Source organism: Phyllobates terribilis, unplaced genomic scaffold (genome assembly GCF_046119375.1).
Source record: "Phyllobates terribilis strain yellow unplaced genomic scaffold, ASM4611937v1 Scaffold_11__3_contigs__length_659146591, whole genome shotgun sequence".
Lineage (NCBI taxonomy): Eukaryota > Metazoa > Chordata > Amphibia > Anura > Dendrobatidae > Phyllobates > Phyllobates terribilis.
Window position 1 is genome coordinate 590,468,464 of NW_027362771.1, and position 26,433 is coordinate 590,494,896.

The 26,433-nt window shown below is 47.7% G+C and overlaps 2 protein-coding genes across 4 annotated transcripts in view; one reads left to right on the plus strand and one right to left on the minus strand.

The window, feature by feature from the left end:
- The window catches only part of LOC141167382 (uncharacterized), a 23,926-nt gene extending 12,398 nt beyond the window's left edge, over positions 1-11,528 (minus strand). Inside the window, exons 1-4 of the mRNA XM_073654791.1 lie at positions 11,501-11,528; positions 10,555-10,703; positions 10,105-10,404; positions 9,506-9,986 (exon numbers count right to left, since the gene is read on the minus strand). Of these exons, the coding sequence (XP_073510892.1) occupies positions 9,506-9,986; positions 10,105-10,404; positions 10,555-10,703; positions 11,501-11,528 (958 nt within the window). The remainder of the gene's footprint in view (positions 1-9,505; positions 9,987-10,104; positions 10,405-10,554; positions 10,704-11,500) is intronic.
- On the plus strand, positions 10,816-24,655 carry LOC141167059 (uncharacterized). 3 transcript variants are annotated; one of them, XM_073654387.1, is made up of 5 exons: positions 10,816-11,587; positions 19,316-19,454; positions 19,639-19,718; positions 19,931-20,209; positions 20,387-24,655. In XM_073654387.1, the coding sequence occupies exons 1-5, from the start codon at positions 11,527-11,529 to the stop codon at positions 20,689-20,691; spliced, it is 864 nt and encodes a 287-aa protein (XP_073510488.1). In that variant the 5' UTR covers positions 10,816-11,526; the 3' UTR covers positions 20,692-24,655. The 3 variants fall into 3 exon arrangements, with proteins under 3 accessions (XP_073510488.1, XP_073510490.1, XP_073510489.1); XM_073654389.1 differs by lacking the exon at positions 10,816-11,587 and adding an exon at positions 14,340-14,440; XM_073654388.1 differs by lacking the exon at positions 10,816-11,587 and adding an exon at positions 18,728-18,862.
- The last annotated feature ends 1,778 nt before the right edge of the window (positions 24,656-26,433 follow it).

Sequence of the window (26,433 nt, forward strand, 5' to 3'; positions counted from 1 at the left end):
TATCCCCATGAGCGCCTTGCTGGATACTGGGTCGCAAGTAACCACTATCCCTTATGTACTTTTTAAGCAGTATTGGACTGATGCTGATATCACACAGTATCCAGACAGTAACTTGAGCATCATCGCCAGTAATGGCTTACCCGTGCCACAGATGGGGTTCAAGGAGATGACCATTAAAATTGGTAAAGTTGAACTACCGGCACAGGGAGTGATTATTGTGGACATTGACCGTCGTGAAAGTCACCCTAAAATAACTGTTGGTACTAACGTGATCGAAAATTGTCTTTCAGAAGTAATTGTAATTCTACAACAGGTGGCGGTGAATGCTAGTTCCAGCCAACAGAGAGTCCTCAACAAGGAGATAAAAGCCCTGATGAGATGGCAGGAGGTAGAACTGTCTGGTGGTGAGATCGGTAGCGTAAGAATGAGTGACCCATTCCCCATTTCCATGCCTCCCAAAAGTGAAATGATGATCTGGTGTCGGACTGCAATCGGGTTGAGAGGTAGAGACTACCAAGCCATGGTAGAACCCGTGTACTCAGACAGCAGGCCCACCATTTTGACAGCCCGGGGGTTGGTTGATGTCCGTCATGGGAGGGTGCCCGTTCGCATTCTCAACATTGGGGAGAGGGAGGTACACTTACCCAGGTACGCTACACTTGCCAAACTGTTTGCTGTTGAACACAAAGCTATCAGGGCCGTGGAACCTTTGCCTCCATCTCCACAGGCGGAGGGTAATGGCTCCCAGAAACAAAAGGAGGACTGGTGCCAGAAACTCCACGTGGGTTCTGACTCCACTCCCCTGCACCAAAAACAAGGAGTCTACCGGGTGGTACAGGAGTACGAGAGAGTCTTTAGTAAGCACCCGCTAGACTTCGGCAGAGTAAAAGGGATAGAACACCACATCCCCACAGGGAGCTACCCACCGATAAAAGAAAGACACCGACCTGTACCCCCTGCACATTATCAGAACGCAAAGGGCATGCTAAGAGAAATGAAGGAAGCTGGGGTCATTAGAGATAGCTGTAGCCCCTGGGCAGCCCCCTTGGTTCTGGTGAAAAAGAAGGACGGCACCATGAGAATGTGCGTGGACTATAGACAAATCAACCGTATCACCCACAAAGACGCATATCCGCTGCCTAGAATAGAGGAGTCTTTAGCCGCACTAAAATCAGCTAACTTCTTTTCTACTTTGGACCTTACTAGCGGGTACTGGCAGGTTCCTGTGGCAGAGGCTGACAAGGAGAAGAGCGCCTTCACCACCCCGATGGGACTGAGTGAGTTCAACTGTATGCCTTTTGGGCTCTGCAACGCACCAGGGACCTTCCAGCGGCTGATGGAATGCTGTCTAGGGCACCGAAACTTCGAGACGGTCCTCCTTTACCTGGACGACGTGGTCGTCTATTCGAAGACCTACGAGGACCATCTCAAACACCTGGCTGAGGTGTTCGAAGCCCTGGCAGGCTATGGCCTGAAGGTGAAACCATCGAAGTGTCACCTGCTGAAACCAAAGGTCCAGTACCTAGGGCACATGGTAAGTGCGGAAGGAGTAGCCCCCGACCCTGACAAGGTCACGGCAGTCAAGAGCTGGCCAAGCCCCTCGAACATCAAGGAGGTGAGACAGTTTCTCGGGTTGGTAGGCTACTACTGAAGGTTCATCCCCGGGTTCACTAAGATGGCAGTTCCTATGCAGGACCTCCTGATTGGACAGTCTAAGTCCAGGAGTCAAAAGCCACCCTTCAAGTGGGATAAACCGGAAGAGGAGTCCTTCCGCCAGTTGAAGATGGCCCTCACGGGGGATGAGATCCTGGCCTACCCTAATTATGGCCAGCCTTTTATTCTCCACACGGACGCCAGTAATGTGGGACTGGGAGCCGTACTGTCCCAAAACCAACAGGGCAGAGAAAGGGTGATCGCGTACGCCAGCCGGAAGCTGAGGCCCACCGAGAGGAACCCAGAGAATTACAGCTCCTTCAAGCTAGAATTCTTGGCGGTGGTGTGGGCCGTGACGGAACGCTTCAAGCATTACCTGGCCTCCGCAAAGTTCACCGTGTACACAGACAACAACCCGTTGACACACCTGGACAATGCAAGACTGGGTGCCCTGGAACAGCGGTGGATGGCCCGTCTCTCCAACTATGACTTCGTGATCAAGTACCGGGCAGGCAAAACCAATGCCAACGCTGATGCCCTATCGAGAATGCCTCACTTACCTGAAGGTGACGAAGACCCAGAAGAGCTGGAGGAGGTAGAACTCCCCGCGTTTCACCGGTATGGAGCCGCTCAATACTCCCACCGCGTGAAGGAGGAGGATCTAACAACCGTGATGATCAATCCCCTACCTCACCACAGCTGGGCCGAGACCCAAGATAGGGACCCTGCAATCCGCCTGGTCAAAGATCTGCTGACCCGGGAAGACGCCCACTTAGATCCAGATGCCCCAGAGGAAGCCAAGCAGCTATGGAAAGAGAAGAGCAAGCTGTTCCTCTACGAAGGCAAGTTGTGCAGAAGGATTGTCAACCACCGGACGCTCGAGCTGACCTGGCAAGTCGTGGTCCCAAGGCGGGATGCAGCTATGGTCCTGGGGGTTTACCATGACAGAGCGGGGCACTTCGGTTGGAAGAAACTGGAGTTCCTGCTAAGAGGACGGTTCTTTTGGGTCGGCATGAGAGGAGCTGTAGAAAAATGGTGCAGAGACTGTGGCCCTTGTCACCTAAGGAGGAAGGACCGTGCCAGCCAGAAGACACCCTTGAGGCCCATCGTCACCACGCAGCCTCTTGAGCTGGTAGCTCTAGACCACGTCAAGTTGGCTCCAAGCCGGTCAGGGTACATCTACGCCCTGACACTCGTGGACCACTATTCCCGTTTTCTAGTGGTGGTCCCGGTAAAGGACTTGACAGCCCAAACAGCGGCCAGAGCCTTCTAGCAATACTTCTGCCGTCCACACGGGTATCCGGAACAGGTCCTGACAGACCAGGGTCCAGCGTTCGAGGCTGAAATCTTCCAAGAGTTCTGCAACCTCTATGGCTGTAAGAAGATTAGGACAACGCCTTACCACCCACAAACCAACGGGATGTGTGAGAAAATGAACAACATAGTCATTGATCTCCTGAAGACGTTGCCCCTGGAGGAACGCAGCCTGTGGCCAGAAAAACTGCCGGACCTGATAGACTTATACAACCATATCCCGGTGAATGCTACAAACTGCACCCCGGCTTACCTGATGCGAGCCAGACCAGGTAAGCTGCCCGTAGACCTGGAGATGGGAGTCCTAACACCTGAGGACACCTCCCCGGATGCGGACTGGGATACGGAAAGGCAACTGCAGTACAAGAAGGTACAGGAAAGTGTGGAAAAGAGCCTGGCCCAGGTGAGAGAGAGGCAAGAAAAGCTCTTCAACCAACACGCCCCCGCTGGTCCCCTAGAACCTGGTGAGCAGGTCCTGAAGCGAAAGAGAAGGCTACATAAGTTGGACGACCAGTGGGAAAGGGAACCCTACACCGTACTGCAGTCTGATCACGACAACCCGAAGGTGTGCGTTATCACCAAGGATGGAGGAGAAACCACTAGCACCGTCTCCAGAGACCACCTCAAAAGATGCCCCGAGCAACTCCGTAGTGCAGAAGAGGATCAGAGTGACCTTGAACCCGCAGAGGACAAGGAAGAAATGATCAGCACCGTTCTCGGAGAGTACCCTCAGTCCTGGACTCGCATAAATGATGCCATAGTGGTTCCCGTCCTGCATTTCCTGCAACCGGCACAGGAACAACCAACACCAGAGCCGGAAGGTGAAGAAGAGCAAGCGGTTCCAGAGGCAGAAGAGCCTGTACCAGCAGCCCAGGAGAGTCAACCCTCTGCTGACAGTGAGCCTGCTATGCCTGCGGTAGGCCAAAGGACCCGCAGACAGCTGCCTGCCCTACCTGTACACCCAGCTGGTAGCTGTACCCCTAACGCTAGTGGGGAAAGCCAGGTTGGTCCACCGCCAGACAGTGGGCTACGTAGATCAACCAGGAGCACAAAGGGGCAGATACCCGCTCGCTGGAAAATATAGAGCGCGCTAAAATTGTAAATAACCCTGTTGCCAAATGTTGAATTGTTTGCCAAGTTACTTGCTTGTTTGGTAATTCTGTGTTTCAGTTTCTTGCAGTTACCGTAAGGACTCACAGTTTATGGACTTTTTATAACCAGGACCTTGTATGGACTGCGTTCGGAGCCTAACCCAGGAATGAACTAAGACTGTAAAAGACTTGGGGTAGGACAGACCCCCACCTGGTTAAGGCTCCCCGTTGTATTGGTGATATGGACACCCGGTCACAGGCCACACTGTGACCTTAAGAACTCAATCTGTGCGTCGTTTGTCTATTAATGTTTTCATATTGTCTTTGTTTATTGTTTAGTCCCGGAGTACTAAATTTTACTAGGGGGGAATGTGTCACCCTGGCCTGGATGCCACAAAATGTAATAAAGCTGTGTCTGAGAGCAAGGGGGAGGTTCTCTAGTCAGGGGAACATTAGCATGCAGTACCTCCTGTCTCAGGCCAGTAGGGGGAGCAGGCTGCCCCTATAAAAGCTGGTGCTGGGGGTCGGGTTAGGGAGAACTTGATGACCTGTCTCAGCATTGAGACGTGTCCCGGAGCAGAGCAGGGACAGAAAGTTGTATTGCACCTAAGAGGAAGTGTGGCAGGAGGAGAGCCACAAGCCAGAGACAAGAGGCGAAGCAAGCCTGTCTTGGCAGATAAGAGACTGACTTTACCAGACTTTGGTGTCTGAGGCTGGGAGGATTCTACATCCTCCAGCAGATAACCAGTCCGCAGGGGACTGTATATTCCTTGGCCTAAGAAGCCTGGAGGCCCTGCCACAACAGAAGGGACCAGCAAAGCCGTACAAGGCTGGGAGCAGAAAGGAACCCACGTCGCAGGTCATACAGGCGAGAATACACGGAGAGCTCGGAAGCGTGGGCTGTTATCCTATAAGGAGGAGATAGTCAGAAGGAGCGCAGAAAGCACGGTAGGCCTACACCCTCACCCTGACCAGGGCCAATCTCCCAATTGCTCTCAGACATCCAGGTCCCCTCCTAGCCGGGACTGTTTATGGGTCAGTTTACCTGTTTTAGTAAAGACCCTGGACTGCAACCTGTTGTCTGTGTGCTCCTTGCTCCTCCAGCACTATCAGCACTGGGACTCTCACTACCATCACTCCCACCATCCATTATACTGCCCTGGGGCTGCACTCTTCCCGTGGGGAGTCACACTACCCTAGCTGCATACCTCATCAGCCCCAGCGGTCTGCATGCAGCGGCGGTTCCTAATAACCGCAATCCACGGGTGGCGTAGTCGGACATAATCATCAGCACATAGCAGACTACCACTGGCCTGACCACCCTGAGCCACGGAACCGGGTTGCCACTACTACTCCCATCGTTCCCCTATTGCCCGGATCCGAGTGCCCCACGGCCCAGGGGGCGAGTCAGGTGTCTTCTGCATCTTGTTTATTGGCTTTACATATGTCCATAATTCCTCAGGCTTTATAGGTGTCATCATTTCTTAAGAAAGTGAAGACAATTAGGGGAAATCACTGACGATGGTTACATTATACTTGTGAGCAACACTGTAATAGTTATATCCAGGACATTTTTATTTGGTGAGTTGTTTTTACAACATTTATATTAGAAAAAAAAAATTATTGTGGGGGTCGTTACCAAATGTGACACCACCAAATAATTATATATATATATATATATATATATATATCATCAAAAAGTTAATTTATTTCAGTTCTTCATTACAAAAAGTGAAACTCGTATGTTATATAGAGTCATTACACACAGAGTGATCTATTTCAGGCGTTTATTTCTGTTAATGTTGATGATTATGGCTTACAGCCAATGAAAACACAAGTCATTATCTCAGTAAATTAGAATACTTTATAACAACAGCTTGAAAAATGATTTTAAAATCCAAAATATTGTCCTACTGAAACGTAGGTTCAGTAAATGCCTCAATACTTGGTCGGGCTCCTTTTGCATCAATTACTGCATCAATGCGGCAATGTGACATGGAGGCGATCAGCCTGTGGCCCTGCTGAGGTGTTATGGAAGCCCAGGTGGCTTTGATAGCAGCCTTCAGCTCGTCTGCATTGTTGGGTCTGGTGTCTCATCTTCCTCTTGACAATACCCCATAGATTCTCTATAATAGATTCTCTATGGGGTTAAGGTCAGGCGAGTTTGCTGCCAATCAAGCACAGTGATACTGTTGTGTGTAAACCAGGTATTGGTACTTTTGGCAGTGTGGACAGGGGCCAAGTCCTGCTGGAGAATGACATTTCCATCTCCAAAAAGCTTGTCAGCAGAGGGAAGCATGAAGTGCTCTAATGTCCTGGTAGACGGCTGCGCTGACTTTGGTCTTGATAAAACACAGTGGACCTCCACCAGCAGATGACATGGCTCCCCAAACCATCGCTGATTGTGGACACTTCACACTAGACCTCCAGCAGCTTGGATTGTGGCCTCTCCACTCTTCCTCCAGACTCTGGGACCTGGATTTCCAAATGAAATGCAAAATTTACTTTCATCTGAAAACAACACCTTGGACCCCTGAGAACAGTCCAGGTCTTTTTCTCCTTGGCCCAGGTAAGACGCGTCTGGCGTTGTCTATTGGTCATGAGTGGCTTGATACAAGGAATGTGACACTTGTAGCCCATGTCCTGGACACGTCTGTGTGTGGTGACTCTTGAAGCAGTGACTCCAGCAGCAGTTCACTCCTTGTGAATCTCCCCCAAATTTTTGATTGGCCTTTTCTTCACAATCCTTTCAAGGCTGCGGTTATCCCGGTTGCTTGTGCACCTTTTTCTACCACACTTTTTCCTTCCACTCATCTTTCCATTAATATGCTTGGATACAGCACTCTGTGAACAGCCAGCTTCTTTAGCAATGACCTTTTGTGGCTTACCCTCCTTGTGGAGTGTGTCAATGACTGCCTTCTGGACATCTGTCAAGTCAGCAGTCTTCCCCATGAATGTGGAGCCTACTGAAACAGACTAAGGGACCTTTCTAAAAACTTCGGAAGCCTTTGCAGGTGTTTTTTGTTAGTTATTGTAATTTACTGAGATAATGACTTTTGTGTTTTCATTGGCTGTAAGCCATAATCATCAACATTAACAGAAATAAACAAGTGAAATAGATCACTCTGTGTGTAATGACTCTATATAATAGATCACTCTGTGTGTAATGACTCTATATAATAGATCACTCTGTGTGTAATGACTATATATAATATATGAGCTTCACTTTTTGTATTGAAGAACTGAAATAAATTAACTTTTTGATGATATTCTAATTTTATGAGATGCACCTGTATATATATTTATTAATATTTTGCTACTTTTAAAAAGTAAAAATATTTTGTGTCCAGCTTTATTTTTTACAATTTTTTTTTTCAGACCAGATTATTTTAGGAGGGGTGAGGTGAAAAAAAAAATTGCAAATTTGTTTTTTGTTTTTTTTTTTTCAAATCAAATTGGTCAGAAAAACAGGAAACTGAACGTCCAGAAATATCTGAGAGCAGCAACATCTCCAGCCGATCCCACAGATAAGAAATGGCAAGTTGCCACAACTCCAGACAAGACATTTCTGAGCCACGATTTTGGGACTGGTGAGGGTATAAGGATGGTAGACTGTGCTGTTGCGTTCCTGACCCTGAAGACAACAATCGCGTCATGTGTATTATGTCATGTGTCTTTGTATATATTGTGTCATGTGAATTGTATTGCATTGTGGTGTTTGCCTGTGTAATGTAGGAGTGTGATAAATATTGTTAGTATAATATGCATAGTGTGTAGTGTAAAGAAGTTCTGGCCAGCAATAGACAGCAGGGTCAGAAGTGTTGGGACTAGCCCAGAGGGGGAGGGCTTAATAATTGGGACAGGACTGTGCTTCCTGGATAGAGTGAGATGTAGTTTGGAGAGTGTGACAATACAGAATAAAATCTTAATTATGCCAGACATAATTTCTGATGGCAAGAGCAGTATACCTTTATTTTTATGTTGACTTTTTAACCTGTGTTCTTCTTTAGTTGATTAACACAGACCAGTATTTGTATAACCCTCAATGTTGAATTCTATTCATTTGGAAACAATCATGTTTACTATGCTAATGACAAATTGTACTAAAAGTCAGCTAGATGTTTATTTACAATAGCCCCTGTGATACCAACTATGTAAATTGATTAGCTCAAACAATGAGACCTGGTGAGCCATTCACCTTTACCTCTTACCTGCGACTGATGACCTTACACAGATGTAAATATAAACAGGGATGTCTGTAGTGCTGCAAGGAGAATCAATGAGAAGGAAGAGGACACCGAGACTCTCTGAGAATATCAGCTTGGAAGTATGGCTTTAGCCAAAGAGACACAGATTTGGATTCTACATGATTCTGGCCTAAGGGTATCGGCCCTGACTGGAAAGATATGGATCTGCTCCATTGACCATCAGAGAGACATGGATACATTTTGGGGAGACCAGGGTGGGACGAGGAAGTCACATGGCCCCATGGATATGTTGTTTGGGGTTGCCTGGAGGGAACCACCGGTCGCCTGGAACCCATGGAGACATTCGTTGAAGCCAGATTGGGACCCATCGGTTATCTGGCCCCATGGAAACTCTTGGAGAAGCCGGGGTGGGACTCTCAGGTCTCCTGGCCTTGGTTCTCCGGTTTCCTCCCACACTCCAAAGACATACTGATAGGGAATCTAGATTGTGAGCCCCAATGGGGACAGTGATGATAATGTATGTAAAGCGCTGCGGAATAGGTTGGCGCTATATAAATAATACGATTATTATTATTATTGTAGCATCTTGGGTATTTGCTGGGAATGTTCTGTGTGTTTATTGGCCTCTTTGTGGTTCAATAAAGTATTGCCACATTTATTTACCTTCACCCTGTGTTGTCTGAGTAGCGTTACGCCCATGGAAGACCTAGAAGCAGGGTGGTGGCGACGTAGAGATGAAACAGATAAGCTGCAAAGCCCTGGAGGAGCCTGGAGAGGAAGGATACAGTGCGAATGAGAAGGCTACTTACTGTGAAGGAAAGACTGTGCATCCGCTGTGCCTTGTACATAACCCTGATCAACCTCAGTAAAGTCCCCATGTTTGATCGGAAGTCTCCATCATTAATCTGTGGAATTTGTGGTCCTGGCCGGCCAGCACCATTGGCTAGAGGCGGCCTGCATGGGCGTAAGGCCCACACAGCACCAACACCCCATCAGGACCCACTCTTTCATGTAGCGCGTTGGGGCATGACAGAAGACAAGTGCCTAGCCCGAGGCTACCGCCCTGACCTGTGCTACAAGGGTCCCAGTGATCTGCAATCCTCTAATGCTATGGTCGCTATTCAGAGCAGCATCTAAGGGGTTACACCGCTGTGATCGGGGCGATCTCCAGTCCTGGCAGTTATGGGGGGTTGTTAGCAATGTAACACCCCCCATCTATGGAACGGCCTCAGCACTCACCTTTCTCCAAAACATTTGTTACTGGGGCGCTGCTCATGTTATTAGGTAACACGGGGCTGCAGGTGGAGGCGGCAGCGACAGATGGAGGGGGCAGCGGCAGGTGGAGGTGGCAGCGACAGGTGAAGGTGACAGCGGCGGGGGAGGTGGCAGAGACAGGTGAAGGTGGCAGCAGCGGGGGAGGCAGCAACGGGGTGAAGGTGGCAGTGGTGGTGAAGGTGGCAGTGACAGGTGGAGGTAGAAGAGACAGGTGAAGGTGGCAGCGGCGGGGGAGGTGGCAGAGGCAGGTGAAGGTGGCAGCGGCGGGGGAGGTGGCAGAGGCAGGTGGGGGGTGGCAGAGACAGGTGAAGGTGGCAGCAGCGGGTAGATGTGGCAGCGGCAGCGGCGGGGTGAAGGTGGCAGCGGTGGGGGAGGTGGCAGCGACAGGTGGAGGTGGCAGCGGTGGGGGAGGGAATGTGGGGCTCTTTTCTTCTTCGTGATCAGACTTTTGGCAGCAAATCAACAAAGTCTTAACTGTTTCTTGTTTCTTCTCGTTCTTTTCTTCTCCTCCTTGTGATTGTGGCTCACACGGTATACGGTGTATACTCCCCTATAGCACTGACCAGTGACACCAGTACAGGACGGAGGACGCCCACAGATTGGTTACTGGGATCTTTTCTGCGTTGTGTAAGTGGAGACTTTCTCAGTCCTGCCCACACAGCTGGGGGTTTGTTACAATGTATCAGTGCAGGTAAATGGTATAAAGTTATTAGACTGGATACAATTATGGTGAGGAAGATGATGGCTATTTGGTTTTCAGCCTCAGGATGGAGCAGGACGTCTCCGGTAAGTCGAGGATAGTGGATGACGAGGCGCCGGCCGGTGGAGACGTCACAATAACTGCAGATGAGGCATCGCTGGGGCTTCAATCACACGGAGAGGAAGGTCTCAGTGAACAGCAGAGTCATCTAAGGCTTTGTTCACACGTTACGTTTTTGCTGCTTTTTTTTATGCAAATGAAAAGCTGCTTTATACAGTAGCCGCAAAATCTCTTGAGACTTCTCCGATCTCACACGATTGAGTTTTTTTTTCCCCGACTGAATTGGAAAATTCCTGCTTTTTATTGACTCTGCTGCGTCAATTGTTTCAGAGTTTTTGCCGCTTTTTTTTTTACCATAAAAAGCAACGAGGACGCGCAAAACTGCTGGAAAAAGACGCAGCCCTGCGGTGAATAAAAATAACTTTATTAAACATGTAGACAGGCGACATATGCAATCTGCACCAAGAAAAGCAAAAATGCAACAACAAAAAAAAGCAACAATAAAAGAAAAAAAAAAAGTATGAAGTTAGCAAAAAAAAATCAAATGCGCACAAAAAAAGCAGCAGAAATAAAAGAAAAACTGTACAAAGAAAGAGAAAAAAGCAACAAAAAAAGCAAAATCTGCAAAGCAAAAGTGCACAAAAACAGCAAAAACAAAAAGTTGCAAAGATGTGTGAATGCAGCAAAAACGCAAAGTGTGAACACAGCCCTACACCTCCTACAGCTGGAGGCCGGTGCCAGTGTGTCCTGTCTATTATTCACAGTACAGTAGCCCCCATCTCCAGGTCATTGCTGGGGGTCAGATCCAACGCTGAAGGTTTGTTACAATGAGTCAGTGCAGGTAAAACGTCTCCGCCCAGACAGAAGATAGTGTAACAAACCCTCAGCTGTAAAAAACATAAAATCTCAGGGAGTTTAATTATCCACAAACTTCCCAGCTGTGTATGGAGACCGGGGGCAGCGATAATAGAGAGGAAGGTGACAGAGCTGAGACCCAGCACAAGAAATCACCGGAACCGCATTCACCACAGGGAAAATCCGGAGCGAAAGGAAAGTGAAACCTGGAGGAGGAGAGGAGAGAGGAGAGAGGAGAGGAGAGGAGAGGAGGAGAGAGGAGGACAGGCAGACACTGCGGACGGTGCCAGGACCCGGGAGACGTCTGCGCTCCGCACTCCCCACAGCCGCCATCTACAGGTCACCTCCGCCGCACCGGACACGTCCCGACATGAGGGATCCGGGGGGATTCTCAGTCCTCTTCCTGATTTTGCAGTTGATCCCACAGCCAGGTATGTGCCTCCCCCCCGTACAGATCCCAGGCTGTATACACCGTATATACTGACACCAAGATCTATGGAGAAGGGCTAGTGACTACTGGGAAACATCAGCTCTGCTACATGTGACCCACACAGCTCTGCTACATGTGACCCACACAGCTCTGCTACATGAGACCCACACACAGCTCTGCTACATGAGACCCACACACAGCTCTGCTACATGAGACCCACACACAGCTCTGCTACATGAGACCCACACACAGCTCTGCTACATGAGACCCACACACAGCTCTGCTACATGAGACCCACACACAGCTCTGCTACATGTGACCCACCCCCAGCTCTGCTACATGTGACCCACCCCCAGCTCTGCTACATGAGACCCACCCCCAGCTCTGCTACATGAGACCCACCCCCAGCTCTGCTACATGAGACCCACCCCCAGCTCTGCTACATGAGACCCACCCCCAGCTCTGCTACATGAGACCCACCCCCAGCTCTGCTACATGGTGCTGTTCTATTGGCAGTTATCATCTATAGCTATAATATAGTATTATTGTGTTAGTATATATGGGGGTGATGTGTGGGCTCTGTATGGGGGTGATGTGCGGGCTCTGTATGGGGGTGATGTGCGGGCTCTGTATGGGGGTGATGTGTGGGCTCTGTATGGGGGTGATGTGTGGGCTCTGTATGGGGGTGATGTGTGGGCGCTGTATGGGGGTGATGTATGGGGGTGATGTGTGGGCTCTGTATGGGGGTGATGTGTGGGGGTGACGTGCGGGCTCTGTGTGGGGGTGACGTGCGGGCTCTGTGGGGGTGATGTGTGGGGGTGACGTGCGGGCTCTGTATGGGGGTGATGTGTGGGCGACGTGCGGGCTCTGTATGAGGGTGATGTATGGGGGCTCTGTATGAGGGTGATGTGTGTGTGGGCTCTGTATGAGGGTGATGTGTGGGGGCGACGTGCGGGCTCTGTATGAGGGTGATGTGTGGGGGTGATGTGTGCGGGCTCTGTATGGGGGTGATGTGTGCGGGCTCTGTATGGGGGTGATGTGTGTGGGCTCTGTATGAGGATGATGTGTGGGGGTGACGTGCGGGCTCTGTATGGGGGTGATGTGTGGGCGCTGTATGGGGGTGATGTGTGTGGGCTCTGTATGAGGGTGATGTGTGGGGGTGATGTGCGGGCTCTGTATGGGGGTGATGTGTGGGCGCTGTATGGGGGTGATGTGTGGGGGTGACGTGTGCGGGCTCTGTATGGGGGTGACGTGTGCGGGCTCTGTATGGGGGTTCTGTATGGGGGTGATGTGTGGGCGCTGTATGGGGGTGATGTGTGGGGGTGATGTGTGGGCTCTGTATGGGGGTGACGTGCGGGCTCTGTATGGGGATGATGTATGGGGGTGATGTGTGGGGGCGACGTGCGGGCTCTGTATGGGGGTGATGTATGGGGGCTCTGTATGAGGGTGATGTGTGCGGGCTCTGTATGGGGGTGATGTGTGGGGGCGACGTGCGGGCTCTGTATGGGGGTGATGTATGGGGGCTCTGTATGAGGGTGATGTGTGGGCGCTGTATGGGGGTGATGTGTGGGGGTGATGTGTGGGCGCTGTATGGGGGTGATGTGTGGGGGTGATGTGTGGGCTCTGTATGGGGGTGACGTGCGGGCTCTGTATGGGGGTGATGTGTGGGGGTGACGTGCTGGCTCTGTGTGGGTGTGACGTGTGGGCGCTGTATGGGGGTGATGTGTGGGGGCGACGTGCGGGCTCTGTATGGGGGTGATGTGTGGGGGCGACGTGTGGGCTCTGTATGGGGGTGATGTGTGGGGGCGACGTGCGGGCTCTGTATGGGGGTGATGTGTGGGGGCGACGTGTGGGCTCTGTATGGGGGTGACGTGTGTGGGCTCTGTATGGGGGTGATGTGTGCGGGCTCTGTATGGGGGTGATGTGTGGGGGCGACGTGCGGGCTCTGTATGGGGGTGATGTGTGGGGGCGACGTGTGGGCTCTGTATGGGGGTGACGTGTGTGGGCTCTGTATGGGGGTGATGTGGGGGCGACGTGCGGGCTCTGTGTGGGGGCGACTTGCGGGCTCTGTATGGTGGTGAGGATGAGTCTTTCTTCTGCCTCTGAAATACTCTGTGCTGCTGCTCCACTATAGTCGGCTCTTCTCTGTCCTCACTTACACGGTCACATGGGGGGACAGGAACAGGGTCATATAATGCTGCTCCTGAAACACTCTGTGCTGCTGAGAATTCTCCTTCCCCTCCTCCAGTCATGGCCCTCATCACATTAAGAGCTGCCCTTTCTCATTACCTGCATTACAAGGGTGGGCAGCTCACTGCGCGGCTGAAACACTCTGTGCCGCTGAGCACCCACCATCTGCTCTGCACTAGTCATCGCCCCTACAGCAGCCGTGTCCTCACTACATTGCCCCATGTATGGAGAGATCACTGCCCGCCACAGGGTTAGCCCACTCCTCTCCTGAAATACTCTGTGCTGCTCTTTCCATGCTGTGTATATGACTGGTCAGTATTCTCCTGTGGACCTGCAGCGGGCACATCTGTGTGATCAGTACAGGCCGCTATTCTCCAGCTCTCATATCCTTCACCACAATTTGAGATGCATGTCCCCTTTAAATAAGGATTTCTACAAAATCTCTGCAGAGCTGAGGAGCTGGCACTGGTAACCTGTCTGCTGTACTTTGTCCCGACAACTGATGATGCTGAGGGCTCGGGCTCTTCTGATTGGTTGTGCCAATTTTTTTCTGCTTATTCCTAGTTTCACACAGGACCAGTTTTGCCACATAACAGCCCACACCCCGATAACGGAGTATAGAACGTGCGGGGTGTTATCAGTCATTGTACAGGAGGAGGAGGAGGTGAGCTGTGACATCACCTATTGTGAATGGTGGATCCTGTGTTATCTACTGTATATAGAGGTGTTATCAGTCATTTTACAGGAGGAGGAGGAGGTGAGCTGTGACATCACCTATTGTGAATGGTGGATCCTGTGTTATCTACTGTATATAGAGGTGTTATCAGTCATTTTACAGGAGGAGGAGGAGGAGGTGAGCTGTGACATCACCTATTGTGAATGGTGGATCCTGTGTTATCTACTGTATATAGAGGTGTTATCAGTCATTTTACAGGAGGAGGAGGAGGTGAGCTGTGACATCACCTATTGTGAATGGTGGATCCTGTGTTATCTACTGTATATAGAGGTGTTATCAGTCATTTTACAGGAGGAGGAGGAGGAGGTGAGCTGTGACATCACCTATTGTGAATGGTGGATCCTGTGTTATCTACTGTATATAGAGGTGTTATCAGTCATTGTACAGGAGGAGGAGGTGAGCTGTGACATCACCTATTGTGAATGCTGGATCCTGTGTGATCAGTCATTGTACAGGAGGGGGAGGAGGTGAGCTGAGATTGGTGGATTTGGGTCACAGCGTTCATTCTCAGTTTTGATGGCTCTGGTGTATTTTCCCTGTAATTCCTGACATTTGGGGTGATTTCTGGTAATCAGCGGTCGGCCCCTGTGTGACCTGAGACCACAACAGATCTGCTTGCTCTATGGAGGGCACGTTGCCGGGGGGCTGATACTGAATGCTGTGTGTGAATAATATATTCTGTATCTCTGTATGTTCTAGAGCTGTGACTCCAGATAGTGCGGCTGTTATTTCTGCAGCGCCCCCTATAGATCATAGAGTAGGTTATTAGCTTTCTTTCCTCACCTGCAGTACCACTTCTCACCTTTTTTGTTCTGACAAAAATTCCCTTAGACGGTAACACAACAGCGCCCCCAATGTGAGGGGCATTTGTGACTGCTACATCTTGGGAGGTGTCAGAAGCTGAGAAACCTATGGGGCGTGTGTTGCTGGTAAACTCTGTGATGGCGGTGGGCACGGCTCAGAGATGAAGGATCCAGCAGATAAGATCTGTAAGGTGCAGAGACGTTTCATGTCTGGGAACTTTCTGTTACAATGTGCCGTAACATCACAATGCGAGGAATGTGCCCCCTAGTGGCCGGGGATAACCCGCTCTACCTGCTGCTCCGGAAATGGAAAGCATTCGCCCTGTGCTGCCCCACAGTTACCCCTGAGGGTATATTAGGATTACAGCCATACTCAGCGTCCCCATCAGAGCTCACAGAATTACTGCCTCAATATCAGCCATTGTGAGAGGTCAGGACAGGAAGTGTTGTCATAGGGGAAAAATAACACTGTCCCTGCAGTAACAATAGTGTGAGTGTGAGCGGAGACTGGATGCGTAATGAGCAGATGTCTGGCGAGGATGTCACCGCTGCAGTCCGGTGAGGGGTTAATCATCTCCGCCGGGGATTTATATCCGGAGTTTTGGATTTTCCCAAATCGTCGACTGTACTGAATCCTGATGAAACAATCCAGGAGGCAAAACAGCAAGTGGTGCCCATGTCTCATGACAGTGTCCTGTAAGGGTCTGAGGCACTATGGGGGCTTTGTCGCATCCCTGCCAGCACTATGGGGGCTCCTGTCGCGTCCCTGCCGGCTCTATGGGGGCTCCTGTCGCGTCCCTGCCGGCTCTATGGGGGCTCCTGTCGCGTCCCTGCCGGCTCTATGGGGGCTCCTGTCGCGTCCCTGCCGGCTCTATGGGGGCTCCTGTCGCGTCCCTGCCGGCTCTATGGGGGCTCCTGTCGCGTCCCTGCCGGCTCTATGGGGGCTCCTGTCGCGTCCCTGCCGGCTCTATGGGGGCTCCTGTCGCGTCCCTGCCGGCTCTATGGGGGCTCCTGTCGCGTCCCTGCCGGCTCTATGGGGGCTCCTGTCGCGTCCCTGCCGGCTCTATGGGGGCTCCTGTCGCGTCCCTGCCGGCTCTATGGGGGCTCCTGTCGCGTCCCTGCCGGCTCTATGGGGGCTCCTGTCGCGTCCCTGCCGGCTCTATGGGGGCGTCTTTCGCGTCCCTGCCGGCTCTATGGGGGCGTCTGTCGCGTCCCTGCCGGCTCTATGGGGGCGTCTGTCGCGTCCCTGCCGGCTCTATGGGGGCTCCTGTCGCGTCCCTGCCGGCTCTATGGGGGCGTCTGTCGCGTCCCTGCCGGCACTATGGGGGGCTCTGTCGCGTCCCTGCCGGCACTATGGGGGCACAGTCTTAGCAGGTCTCCATATGTAGCAGTGTGGAACAGTAGAATTGAAAATGCAGGATGGCACCTTGATACAGTTGAGCCGAGTATGTGGTCTGCTACTTTGCAGCAGTAAAGAATGTAATGCAGACAGGCACTTTTACAGCAGAATCGAGTGTACAAACAGCAGCTTGGAAGAGTATTCAGGGTTCTCTGATGACACTGTGGAGCTTATTCTATAGACAGTATTCAGGCCTCTCTGATGGCGCCTTCATACAGGAGAACTGAGTCTGTGGATAGCACCATGGAACAGCAGAGCCTTGTATGCACACAAACACCTTAAGTCTGCAGAGCTGAATATGCAGACAGCACATTGGAACAGCAGAGCCAAGTATGTGATCTGGTACCTTTTAACAGCAGAAAAAGTGATGCAAGCAAGGAATGGTTTACAGTACAACCAGGTGTACATAGCAGCTTGGAACAGCAGAGCTGGGTGTGCAGAAAGGCACCTTCATACAGCAGTGCTAAGAGGGAGCAGACAGCACATTGAAACAGCAGGGCCGGGCATGCAGATGGACAACTTTTTACAACAGAGCTAAGTGTGTAGACATCGCCTTGGAACAGCAGAGTTGGGTATGGAGACAGACATCTTGTTACAGCAGAGCTAAGTGTGCGGACAGCACCTTGGAAGAGCAAAACTCTGTTTGTTTGGAACTAGGAAGAGAGAAGTCCAACAACTAGATATCACCGAGGATGTCCAACTACCTTAAAGGGCCTAGGAAAGTAACATCTGTGGAACATGCTGGGTCAAAGTGGTAACAAAGGTAGCCGGACATTGGTGATGGCAGATGCGTGGTCCGGCGCTGGAGCCAGGACAGGTGAGTAACAATTTTCCTGATGGCAACTCATTAGGTAGCCGGGTCTGATTTCCAATAACGATCAACACAGTCAGCGACTCTACTCGCTCTCGTGTGGACTTTCTCTATTTTCCAAAAACAAGCGGTGAAGGGTCCCTTACTCTACTCGGCTGATGAAAGATCCCAGCTGAGAAGTCTTGTGCCCATTGGGAGCTTCAGAGATGGACGACATCTGCTCATAGATCCGGAATGTGATACGAGTACGGATTTCCAGACAAGACTCGGGGTTAAGCTGAAGGATGGGGCCATTAATAATCTGAGACCTTCCACTGTGTTTACATTCTGAGATGTCACGGCTTGTTCCATGAGACATCTGCTCTTGGACTGACACCAGGCAGCTGTGCACGCAACTGGAACCATCTGCAACATCTACAAACCCTACTGGTTAGAACAATCCATTGACAATAGGTTGATCAGAAAAGTGTTTTCCATGCCGAGACGTTCAGCGATCAGCTGCGATCTGTGAAGAACAACAGTAAGTCTTCAGTTTTCCTGTAGCGCCACCACAGGAGAAATGAAGCATTACACTCTGTCCATTCACATGAATAAGCTGTCTTGATACCGCAGGATATGACAGGTCCTCCAGAGATGGAGATCTACTCTACGAAACCTCTAACAATCAGGGGGGGCATAAACGTTTCCAGTTTGTCTATGAGGGTCTCAAAATTGAAGGGCAGTTCTACGTCAGAGTCTTATCTCTATTTCAAGGTCTATCGACGATCAGAATGTTTTTTTCTTTTTTACGCCTTCCTCTTTTTGTAGGGTTCATTCATTTTAGAAACCCATTGACTTCCTGGGTGACCACCATAACTAAAGTAATGCTCCAAGTTAGGGGTCAAATATCCTTCTGACTGGTCCTCTTTAAGAATATTCAGGGGAGATGGGATAAAATATGGATGGAGTGGGCAAATTATACAGAACCCCCCCAACTAATTATTAAAAAGTGGAAAGTGGCTTTAAAAATGTCAGCTTTTGTTTGTGAAGGCGCGTTGTCCGAGTACTGTCACATTGGGAATTTCCGTGACTCATAGATGATAACAATACATCCCCAACGAATTTTCTAACTGGCGGAGCGATGGGTTAATCATTAACCAGTCTGAAGGTGAGAACTTGAGATCTGGACTTTGCAATGTTTCAACATGTGGAGGAATGTGTGCACCGACACCGCACCTTAAAATTATTCGTAAGAGCGACAGATGGAGAGCGGCAAACATTCCCTAACACAAGGGGGCGATTTTTTTTTTTATGAAAAGTGTCCACATTTTGAACACCGTTTTCCATCATCTCAAAAGGTACAAACTTGGTGAGGTACATCATGGTCACATAGATAACGTGGGGACTGTATTACTACTTATCCACACCTCCGCGGTCCTACAATCCTAGAGGGGGCAGCTTATGTCAACAGTCCTACTAGTGCCCAGTCCTGGCATCATTCACTTTCCCATTGCTACCAGTTCGCACCTTCCCAGTCCCACTGGTGCAGTCAGTCCTGTAACATTTCGACAATGTGTCACCACCACCCAAAAGCTATTGATGGATAATTTCCCAGTCCTACCAGTGCACATTTCTTCTACCTTACCTTGGCTCTTTCTCGGACCTGAATGGTCCAACCAGTGAAAATCGAAATAGGGCTTGTGGTCCAAAATCAGGACTTTATGGTCGATCTGTATCGGGGGAGATTGTAAAGAGCAGGACTCTCGGATTGACTTCATCATCTTGATCGATGGTCTCTTTTCTCTTCTCAGGCGTCTCACAAGGAATCAATGATTGGAAATATTGTCCGGACTGTAGAAGATTACTCAAGGATGCCAATATGAATGATCGATTTTATCAAAATCTGGTTGAAAATGCCACACATATACCCTGTCCACAAAATATCGCCAAGTAAGAGAGATGTCTATGTATACAGGGGCTCTAGGTCCATCCTCCGGGAGAAAACCTCGGATGTGATGGCCCATCCTATATATTCTGTCTGTGAGCGGAGGACACCTGTTGTCTCTGTCTCATCCTTGGTACTATTTTTGTCTTCTCATCACTTTTTTTTTGTCTATTTTTCTCACATTTTCAGATTTGTGCTACCAGGAGGAATCTTCTGTGGAGTAAAAGGAGAATCATGGGTGGAAAATGTCATCAGCTGCATTAACCAGGGTGAGATTCCCCATCTGCTGCAGCAATAAGACTATGGATGTAGAGAAGGAAATCGTCACTGATGGGCAAAAATTGTCCCTGAGGAAGTTGTGTCACCTCAGAGGATATAATTATTTGTCCAGTCTAGAACTTTATTACTTTTATTCCAGTTGTCTGATCATAGATCGATAAATGTTTGGTCTCTTCTAATAATCTTGTTCTCGTCTTTGCAGGTAGACTACCTTGTCTAAAGTCATCTAAGAACCAGCCAGAAATTCCCAAAGACTCCAACGACAAGTTGCCCTTAACCACCCAAAAAACAACAACATCTACACCCAAAGCAGCTCCTTTTCCGGAACAGTCCACACAGACTTGGAAAGGAGGAACACAGATGTCTTCAGAATCTGCTAATAAAAATCCTGGTACCACGCAGAAAACCATAGAGACCAACCGTAGACACCATCCCACCACTGCATCGGCAGACTTGGATCAGAATAAAGACTCACGTCATGGTACGGAGGGGACAATGATACGGGGTGGATTGAGGGAAAAGTATTGTCTTCATGAGGGTTGATAGGTGGTGGTTCTTCAGGTTCTCAAAACTTGGCCAACATTATTTTTTTATCTTGGTATATAACCTAGTCTCCAACCAGTACTCCATGTTCATATTTCCTCCTCTTCCCTCACAGGTATTTCACCACCAGCAGAAAAAGAAGACGAGAAGAACAAAAAGAAACAAATGACGATAGCCATTATCTCATTGATATTAATAGTCCTGGTGATGACGACCATCGCAACATACTTTGTCTGCCGGAAAGGGAAGGTTGCCAAATGTACAACAACATATAACACAGATGTAAACATGGTTTACCGACAAGCACTCGTAGAAGAGCCTGAAGAGCAGGAGCCTGGAGGTGAAATCATTCAGACATCATGTGTCCTACAAGAGGAGAACTGTCTTCAAGACAATATTGCTGATGGGGTCCAGAACTGAATGCGCTGACTTCGTCTTATTCATAGTTGCTTACGTTTGTGATTTTTGCAGCTTTTTTCATAGGGAACTTAGGAATGGTCCAATCTAGACCAGCACTGTGAGATTTCTACAGAAGTCCAGATAGGCAATTTATGCCTCTACCACAGCAGGAGTTCTCAGCACACCAAACTTGATCCTCATGATTTTCAGCCAGTCAATTGCAACTCCATACAAAGGTCAGTTAGGAGGCGTTGTGGACACAAATTCTTGACCAGCACTTTGAGGTTCCTACAGCAGTCCAGTTTTTCATAGGGAACTTATGAATTGTCCATTCTAGACCTGAACTGTAAGATTTCTACAGCAGTCCAGATAGGCAGTTTATGCCTCTACCACAGCAGGAATTCTCAGAAAACAAAACTTGAGCCCCATTTCTCCTGGCCAGGCAATTTCTCCTCCTTTCATGTGGAAGTTAGGAGGGATGATGGACACCAAAACTTGACCTGTTGAGGTTTCCACAGCAGTCTAAATATTCAATGAAGCACTTTCTGCGTCTACCACAGAAGGAAGTCTCAGCAAACCAAACGTGAGCTCCATTACTTCCGGTCAATCGATTCCAATTCAATTTACATGAAAGTTAGAAAGGATGATAGACACCAAATCTTGACCAGCACTGTGAGGTTTCTACAGCAGTCCAGATATTCAGTGAAGAAGCTCTTACTGCCCCTACCACAGCAGAAAGTCTCAGCAAAAGAAAAAAAAATGGCCAGAATTAATCAGCTGTAACTCTATTCATAGGAAACTTAGGACTGGGACAAATAAAAGGGGTGGTAGACAACATATCTTGACCAGCACTTTGAAGTTGATACCACAGTCCAGATATTCAATAAAGAAGCTCTTTCAGCCTCTACCGCATCAGCAAATCTCAGCAAACCAAAAATGAGCCAATCAATTACAACTTTATTCATGGTTCAGTTAGGAGGGGATATGTTGATAAAATCTTGACCAGCATTGTAAGCGCACGTGAACAACTGTGTGTAGACACTCTGTGAAGGTATTCTCTTTACCTCTACCACAGCAGCATGTCTCAGCACAATTTTTAAGTAAACCTAACATGAGATCAAGTTCTTCTGGCCATTGATTTGTAGCTCCATGCATAGGACGGGTCAGGGATGAGGTGTTGTAGACACAAAATCATAACCAGTATTTTGCAGTGCAAAGTTTCTAGAGCAGCCATATGAAGAACTGTGTCCAGACACCCAGTGAAGCAGCTCTCCCTGTCTATATCATGGTGGGAAATGTCAGCAAGACCTAAAGCAGACCAAACATGAGCACCTCTGGTCAGTTATTTTCAACTTTATTAATAGGAATCTTAGGAGCGGTTGTAAAACAAAATTTTGACCGGCAGAGTGAGGTTTCTACATCAGCCACATGATCCACTCTGCATCCAGACACCCAGTGAAGCAGCTCTCTCTGCCTCTACCATAGCTGAAATTCTCAGCACAATCTCAAGAAAACCAAACATCAGCATAATTTCTGATTACCAATAAGCTTCATGTACCCCAATTATGTTCCCTTTCAGACACACTAACAGCTGAAAAACTCTCAAAATGCCGTCAACAAACCCAACTGTACTCAGGAACTAAGTTGCACCTGGACAGGACCTCCTACTTCCAGGTGGAAAGATGCGGAAAACCCCAAATGCATCATTGATTTGGTGTCTACCGCCCATTTTGTGACAGTAGAAGACTTCATAGCTGGAGCTGTTTGAGATTACCCAAAGAACATGGCTGATTGTCCAGTAATATAGGAGTTAAGGGCTTGGTCATGGATGATACCAAGGCCACGTTTTGACCTGAGGTTCAAGTCTAGAAGCCTAAAAGTTCTACCATTAAAGTTCAAGGTGTCTCCTGGTGTGGAGACTCTACACTACTGAGGAGCTGGATGGTCACCTTGGCCAAGAGATATGGACCAGTCCAGTCCATAGAATGACCCATTCTTTTCTCAGTAAGAAGTTTGTGATGGTCTCCAACATCTTCTCAGTGTGGACATGAAGGAGCTGAGCATTGGACCATGTGACTGACTGTTCTTCTCCTATAGTGGGGATGTCTGGTCACATTGGACTGGTCTTGTGTCATGATGATGACGTTGCTGTCAGAACGAAAGTCACTTCTCGGGGGGGAAAAAGAATGAACTTATTTCAGTTTTTAAAAGGTCATCGTGATGATTTTCAGCTGATGAAGGTCTCCTGAGCAGGGTCAACTGCAAAAATTATAGGATCAGCTTTTTTTTTTAAGTGTATTTTAAGTGTTAACGTGGACCTCCGACTCTACTGTGGTCAGTAATTATTACATAGGAGACTTTATGATTTCTCGTAATAACTTTTTTTTAACCGTTTTAACTTATTTTATATTTCTGTTTGAGGTTTTTCTACATGGAGACCATCATCAAGTTGCTGTTGATGGATCTGGGGTTTTTATTTCTTGCAATGTGCAAATTGGTACTTTTGAGATTTTAATGTCGCTCCCGTTGGTGACCCGGCTGTGGGTTCTGTCTCCTTAAAACCTTTTACCCCCTTCTTGTCCCATAATGTTCTATCATGTCATGCCGGTGTATGGAGCGGGCTCAGGAGTGGATCCTGCTCCATACCGGGGGCGTGCCGGCTGTGTTATACAGCTGGCATCTGCCTCCTACAGCAGCGACCGGAGCCAAAGCTGATCACTGCTGTTTAACCAGTCAATTAAGTGGTGCCATCCTTGTGGTCCTTCTGTTCCGGTGCCCATCAACCAGAATGGTTATATGGGCAGCAGGGGGTGTACTGGAGACCCCCATGGCTGCCATCTTGGTACTCCCATGAAGCCTACAGAAAGGCAGGGCTTCATAGTAGACTGTAATTTTTTTCTATACACTGCAATACTGAAGTACTACAGGATATAGTACAAATCCCCTAGTAAGACTGAAAAATAGAAATAATAAAAATATTAAAAACATATTTTTTTACAAAAATAAAGAAAAATTTTAATTGCCCTCCCTTTTCCAAATTGCCATTAAATAGTAAAAAATAAATAAATCCTGCATTGCCATTATATGTCTAATCTATGAAAATAATAAATTATTTAACCCATAAGGTAAACGCAGAATAAATTGCATTTTTTTTTTATTTTTTACAAAGTTCAACTTTTTTTTTCACCATTAAGATATTTAAAACAAAAATCATGTTCCCAGGTAATTTTTTTTTTTTTTAATCACACAATAAACGAACAGTTCCCCCTCCAGAAAAAAAGAATGTCGAAATTGTGGGGTTTTTTTTCACCGCATTTGGGATTTTTTTTTTTTTTCAGGAAATTACATGATTCAAAACCACAAAAAAATACAACGGGAAAAAAAAAAATTAAAGAGAAGGAAAAGCAAAAGCGCAAAAATGAAAAATTGCTGCGTCCTGATTATTAACCCATGGATGCCCAATGCATCATTGTGACCCCAAAATTCAACTTACCTGAGCTTTCGTCATTGTGGCCTCATATCTGTTTACCTGATCATGAAAATAAAAAATGACTCATTCATAATACTTCACCTACTTGCTGATTGTTTTCATGTAGATATATATATATATATATATATGTATGTATGTATATGTGTATATATTTCTCCTTTTTTGGGTTTTATATTACATTACAGAATGGCTTTTAAGACATTTTGTATTTTTTTTCCTCTTGTTCTTATGTTGTCAGGGACTGAAGCTGTGTAATTTGCTTGTGATCACCCCCTATAGATACTTTTATGGTGGAGGAACCGCTGCACCTTGTTGGGTCTGGGAACCAAAGGGCAGAAAAGGAATCTATGACTCCCCCGCTATGAAACCATCAAGAGATTAACCCCTTCTCTTATCTTCTGTTTTAAGAAGGCAATGTGATCCATAGGAAGCGTTAACGTCATTTTTTTGTTTTTTTTTCTGTTTTACATTAAAATTAAAACGTATAATTTGCAATGCTGGGAGTTGTAGTTTCGCAATATCTGTGAAGCCACAGATTGGAGACCACTGACGTAATGAAAAAAGGAAGATCGACCTGCAAGAAAAAAAAAAAAAACACGATGTGGAATTGAGGGTTAAAAAATGCAACTTACAGCAGAGAATTGATATAATATTCTGGACTGGCTTTACTGCGGTATAATAATGGGGTGGGGGATCTGTCCCCATATGTAGGGTTCTGTCTCACCACCGAGTATAGGGGCTTCATCATATAACTTCATCATAAAGTACTAATCAGACGTAGGGAAGATATTCAGTACAGGGTCCCTGGTGGTCAGTGGTACCAGTGTAAATCTGGAGTGGGTTATTACAACCTGGGGGTCAGCTCTCTGGCCAAAAATAAACTGGTAGTTATTATTACCCATTAATCAGGGACAGTCTGCATCCAGTACAATTAATACCTAGTCATCTGTAAATATGTAGCCTGCTCCCTGGTGATCTAGTGGCCAGCATATCTAGTTACACATGGCCTGAATCCTGGTGGGCTAAATATCCCCCCTAATTTGCAGACTGATCCCAAGTGGTCTGAATATCCTCGGTGATGTATTATGATCCCTGGTGGTCTGAATATATTCAATGTTATTTTATTATCCCTGGTGCTCTGAATATCCTCGGTGGTGATTTATGATCCGTGGTGGTCTGAATATCCTCGGTGGTGATTTATGATCTGTGGTGGTCTGAATATCCTCGATTTGAAGTTTTATGATCCCTGGTGGTCGTGATCAAAATATCCTCGGTGATATTTGATTATTCCTGATGGTTTAGTGGTTAGAATATCCTCGATAATTTATGATCCCTGGTAATCTAGTGGTTAGAATATCCTCGATGATGTTTTATTATCCCTGGTGGTCTAGTGGTCCGAAAATTCCAGGTGATATATGACCTGATCCCATCACCCCATGACGAAGGCCATCCAGAAATGTGTGTTGGGGTTTGGCAGCATTCCAGGAGGCCATTGTTACAAATTGCAAAGTGCATTTGTATTTGATTTTACTGAATCTCCATCTACTTCTTCATTCCCTGATACATTTTATCTGCATTTAGTCAACTACAGTCTCATTTAAAAGATTGTTCACCTTTTTGGGGTCTTTTTTTTTCCCCCTAAATTCATGTATTTGGGTGGACAATCCCTTCTATTTTGTCCTGGGGGGCTGTAATTGTATCGTGTGTGTGTGTGTGACATATATATATCTATCTATCTTTATCTGTACTATGCAATGATTTCAGCCCGTCCAATGTTTTCTGCCTACATGACTGATCACACTTATTTATTCTATTACATTTGTTCTATATTTCGGGGATTTATCCATATTGTTTTTATCCTCCTCTCCCTGAAATGCAGCTTCTGAATTGTGTGATTCATGGTTTTTAATACTATTAAATCATGTCTAACCAATAAAGATGTTTATATTGTGATATAATGGTTTGGGGTTCGTTTTGGTTTGTTTTTGTCAGTCGTTTGTGTTTCCTGATCCCTGGTGGTCCTGTGGTCTGAATGCACCAAGTGATATATGACCTGATCACTTGTGGTCCAGTGGTTGAAGAATATTTCTGCTGATGTTCACAGATCCCTGATGGTCCAAAGGTCTAATATTTTTTTCTGCTTATGGTTCCTGGTGGTCCAGTGGTCTAATATTTCTGGCTATAGTTCCTAGTGGTCTGAATGCCCCGGGTGATATATAACATGATCACTTGTGGTCCAGTGGTTGAAGAATATTTCTGCTGATGTTTACAGA

Coding starts and splice junctions, on each gene's coding strand:
- LOC141167059 (XM_073654387.1), top strand. CDS start 11,527: ATGAGGGATCCGGGGGGATTCTCAGTCCTCTTCCTGATTTTGCAGTTG. Junction 19,719..19,930: donor CATCAGCTGCATTAACCAGG/GTGAGATTCCCC, acceptor TCGTCTTTGCAG/GTAGACTACCTTGTCTAAAG. Junction 20,210..20,386: donor GAATAAAGACTCACGTCATG/GTACGGAGGGGA, acceptor CTTCCCTCACAG/GTATTTCACCACCAGCAGAA.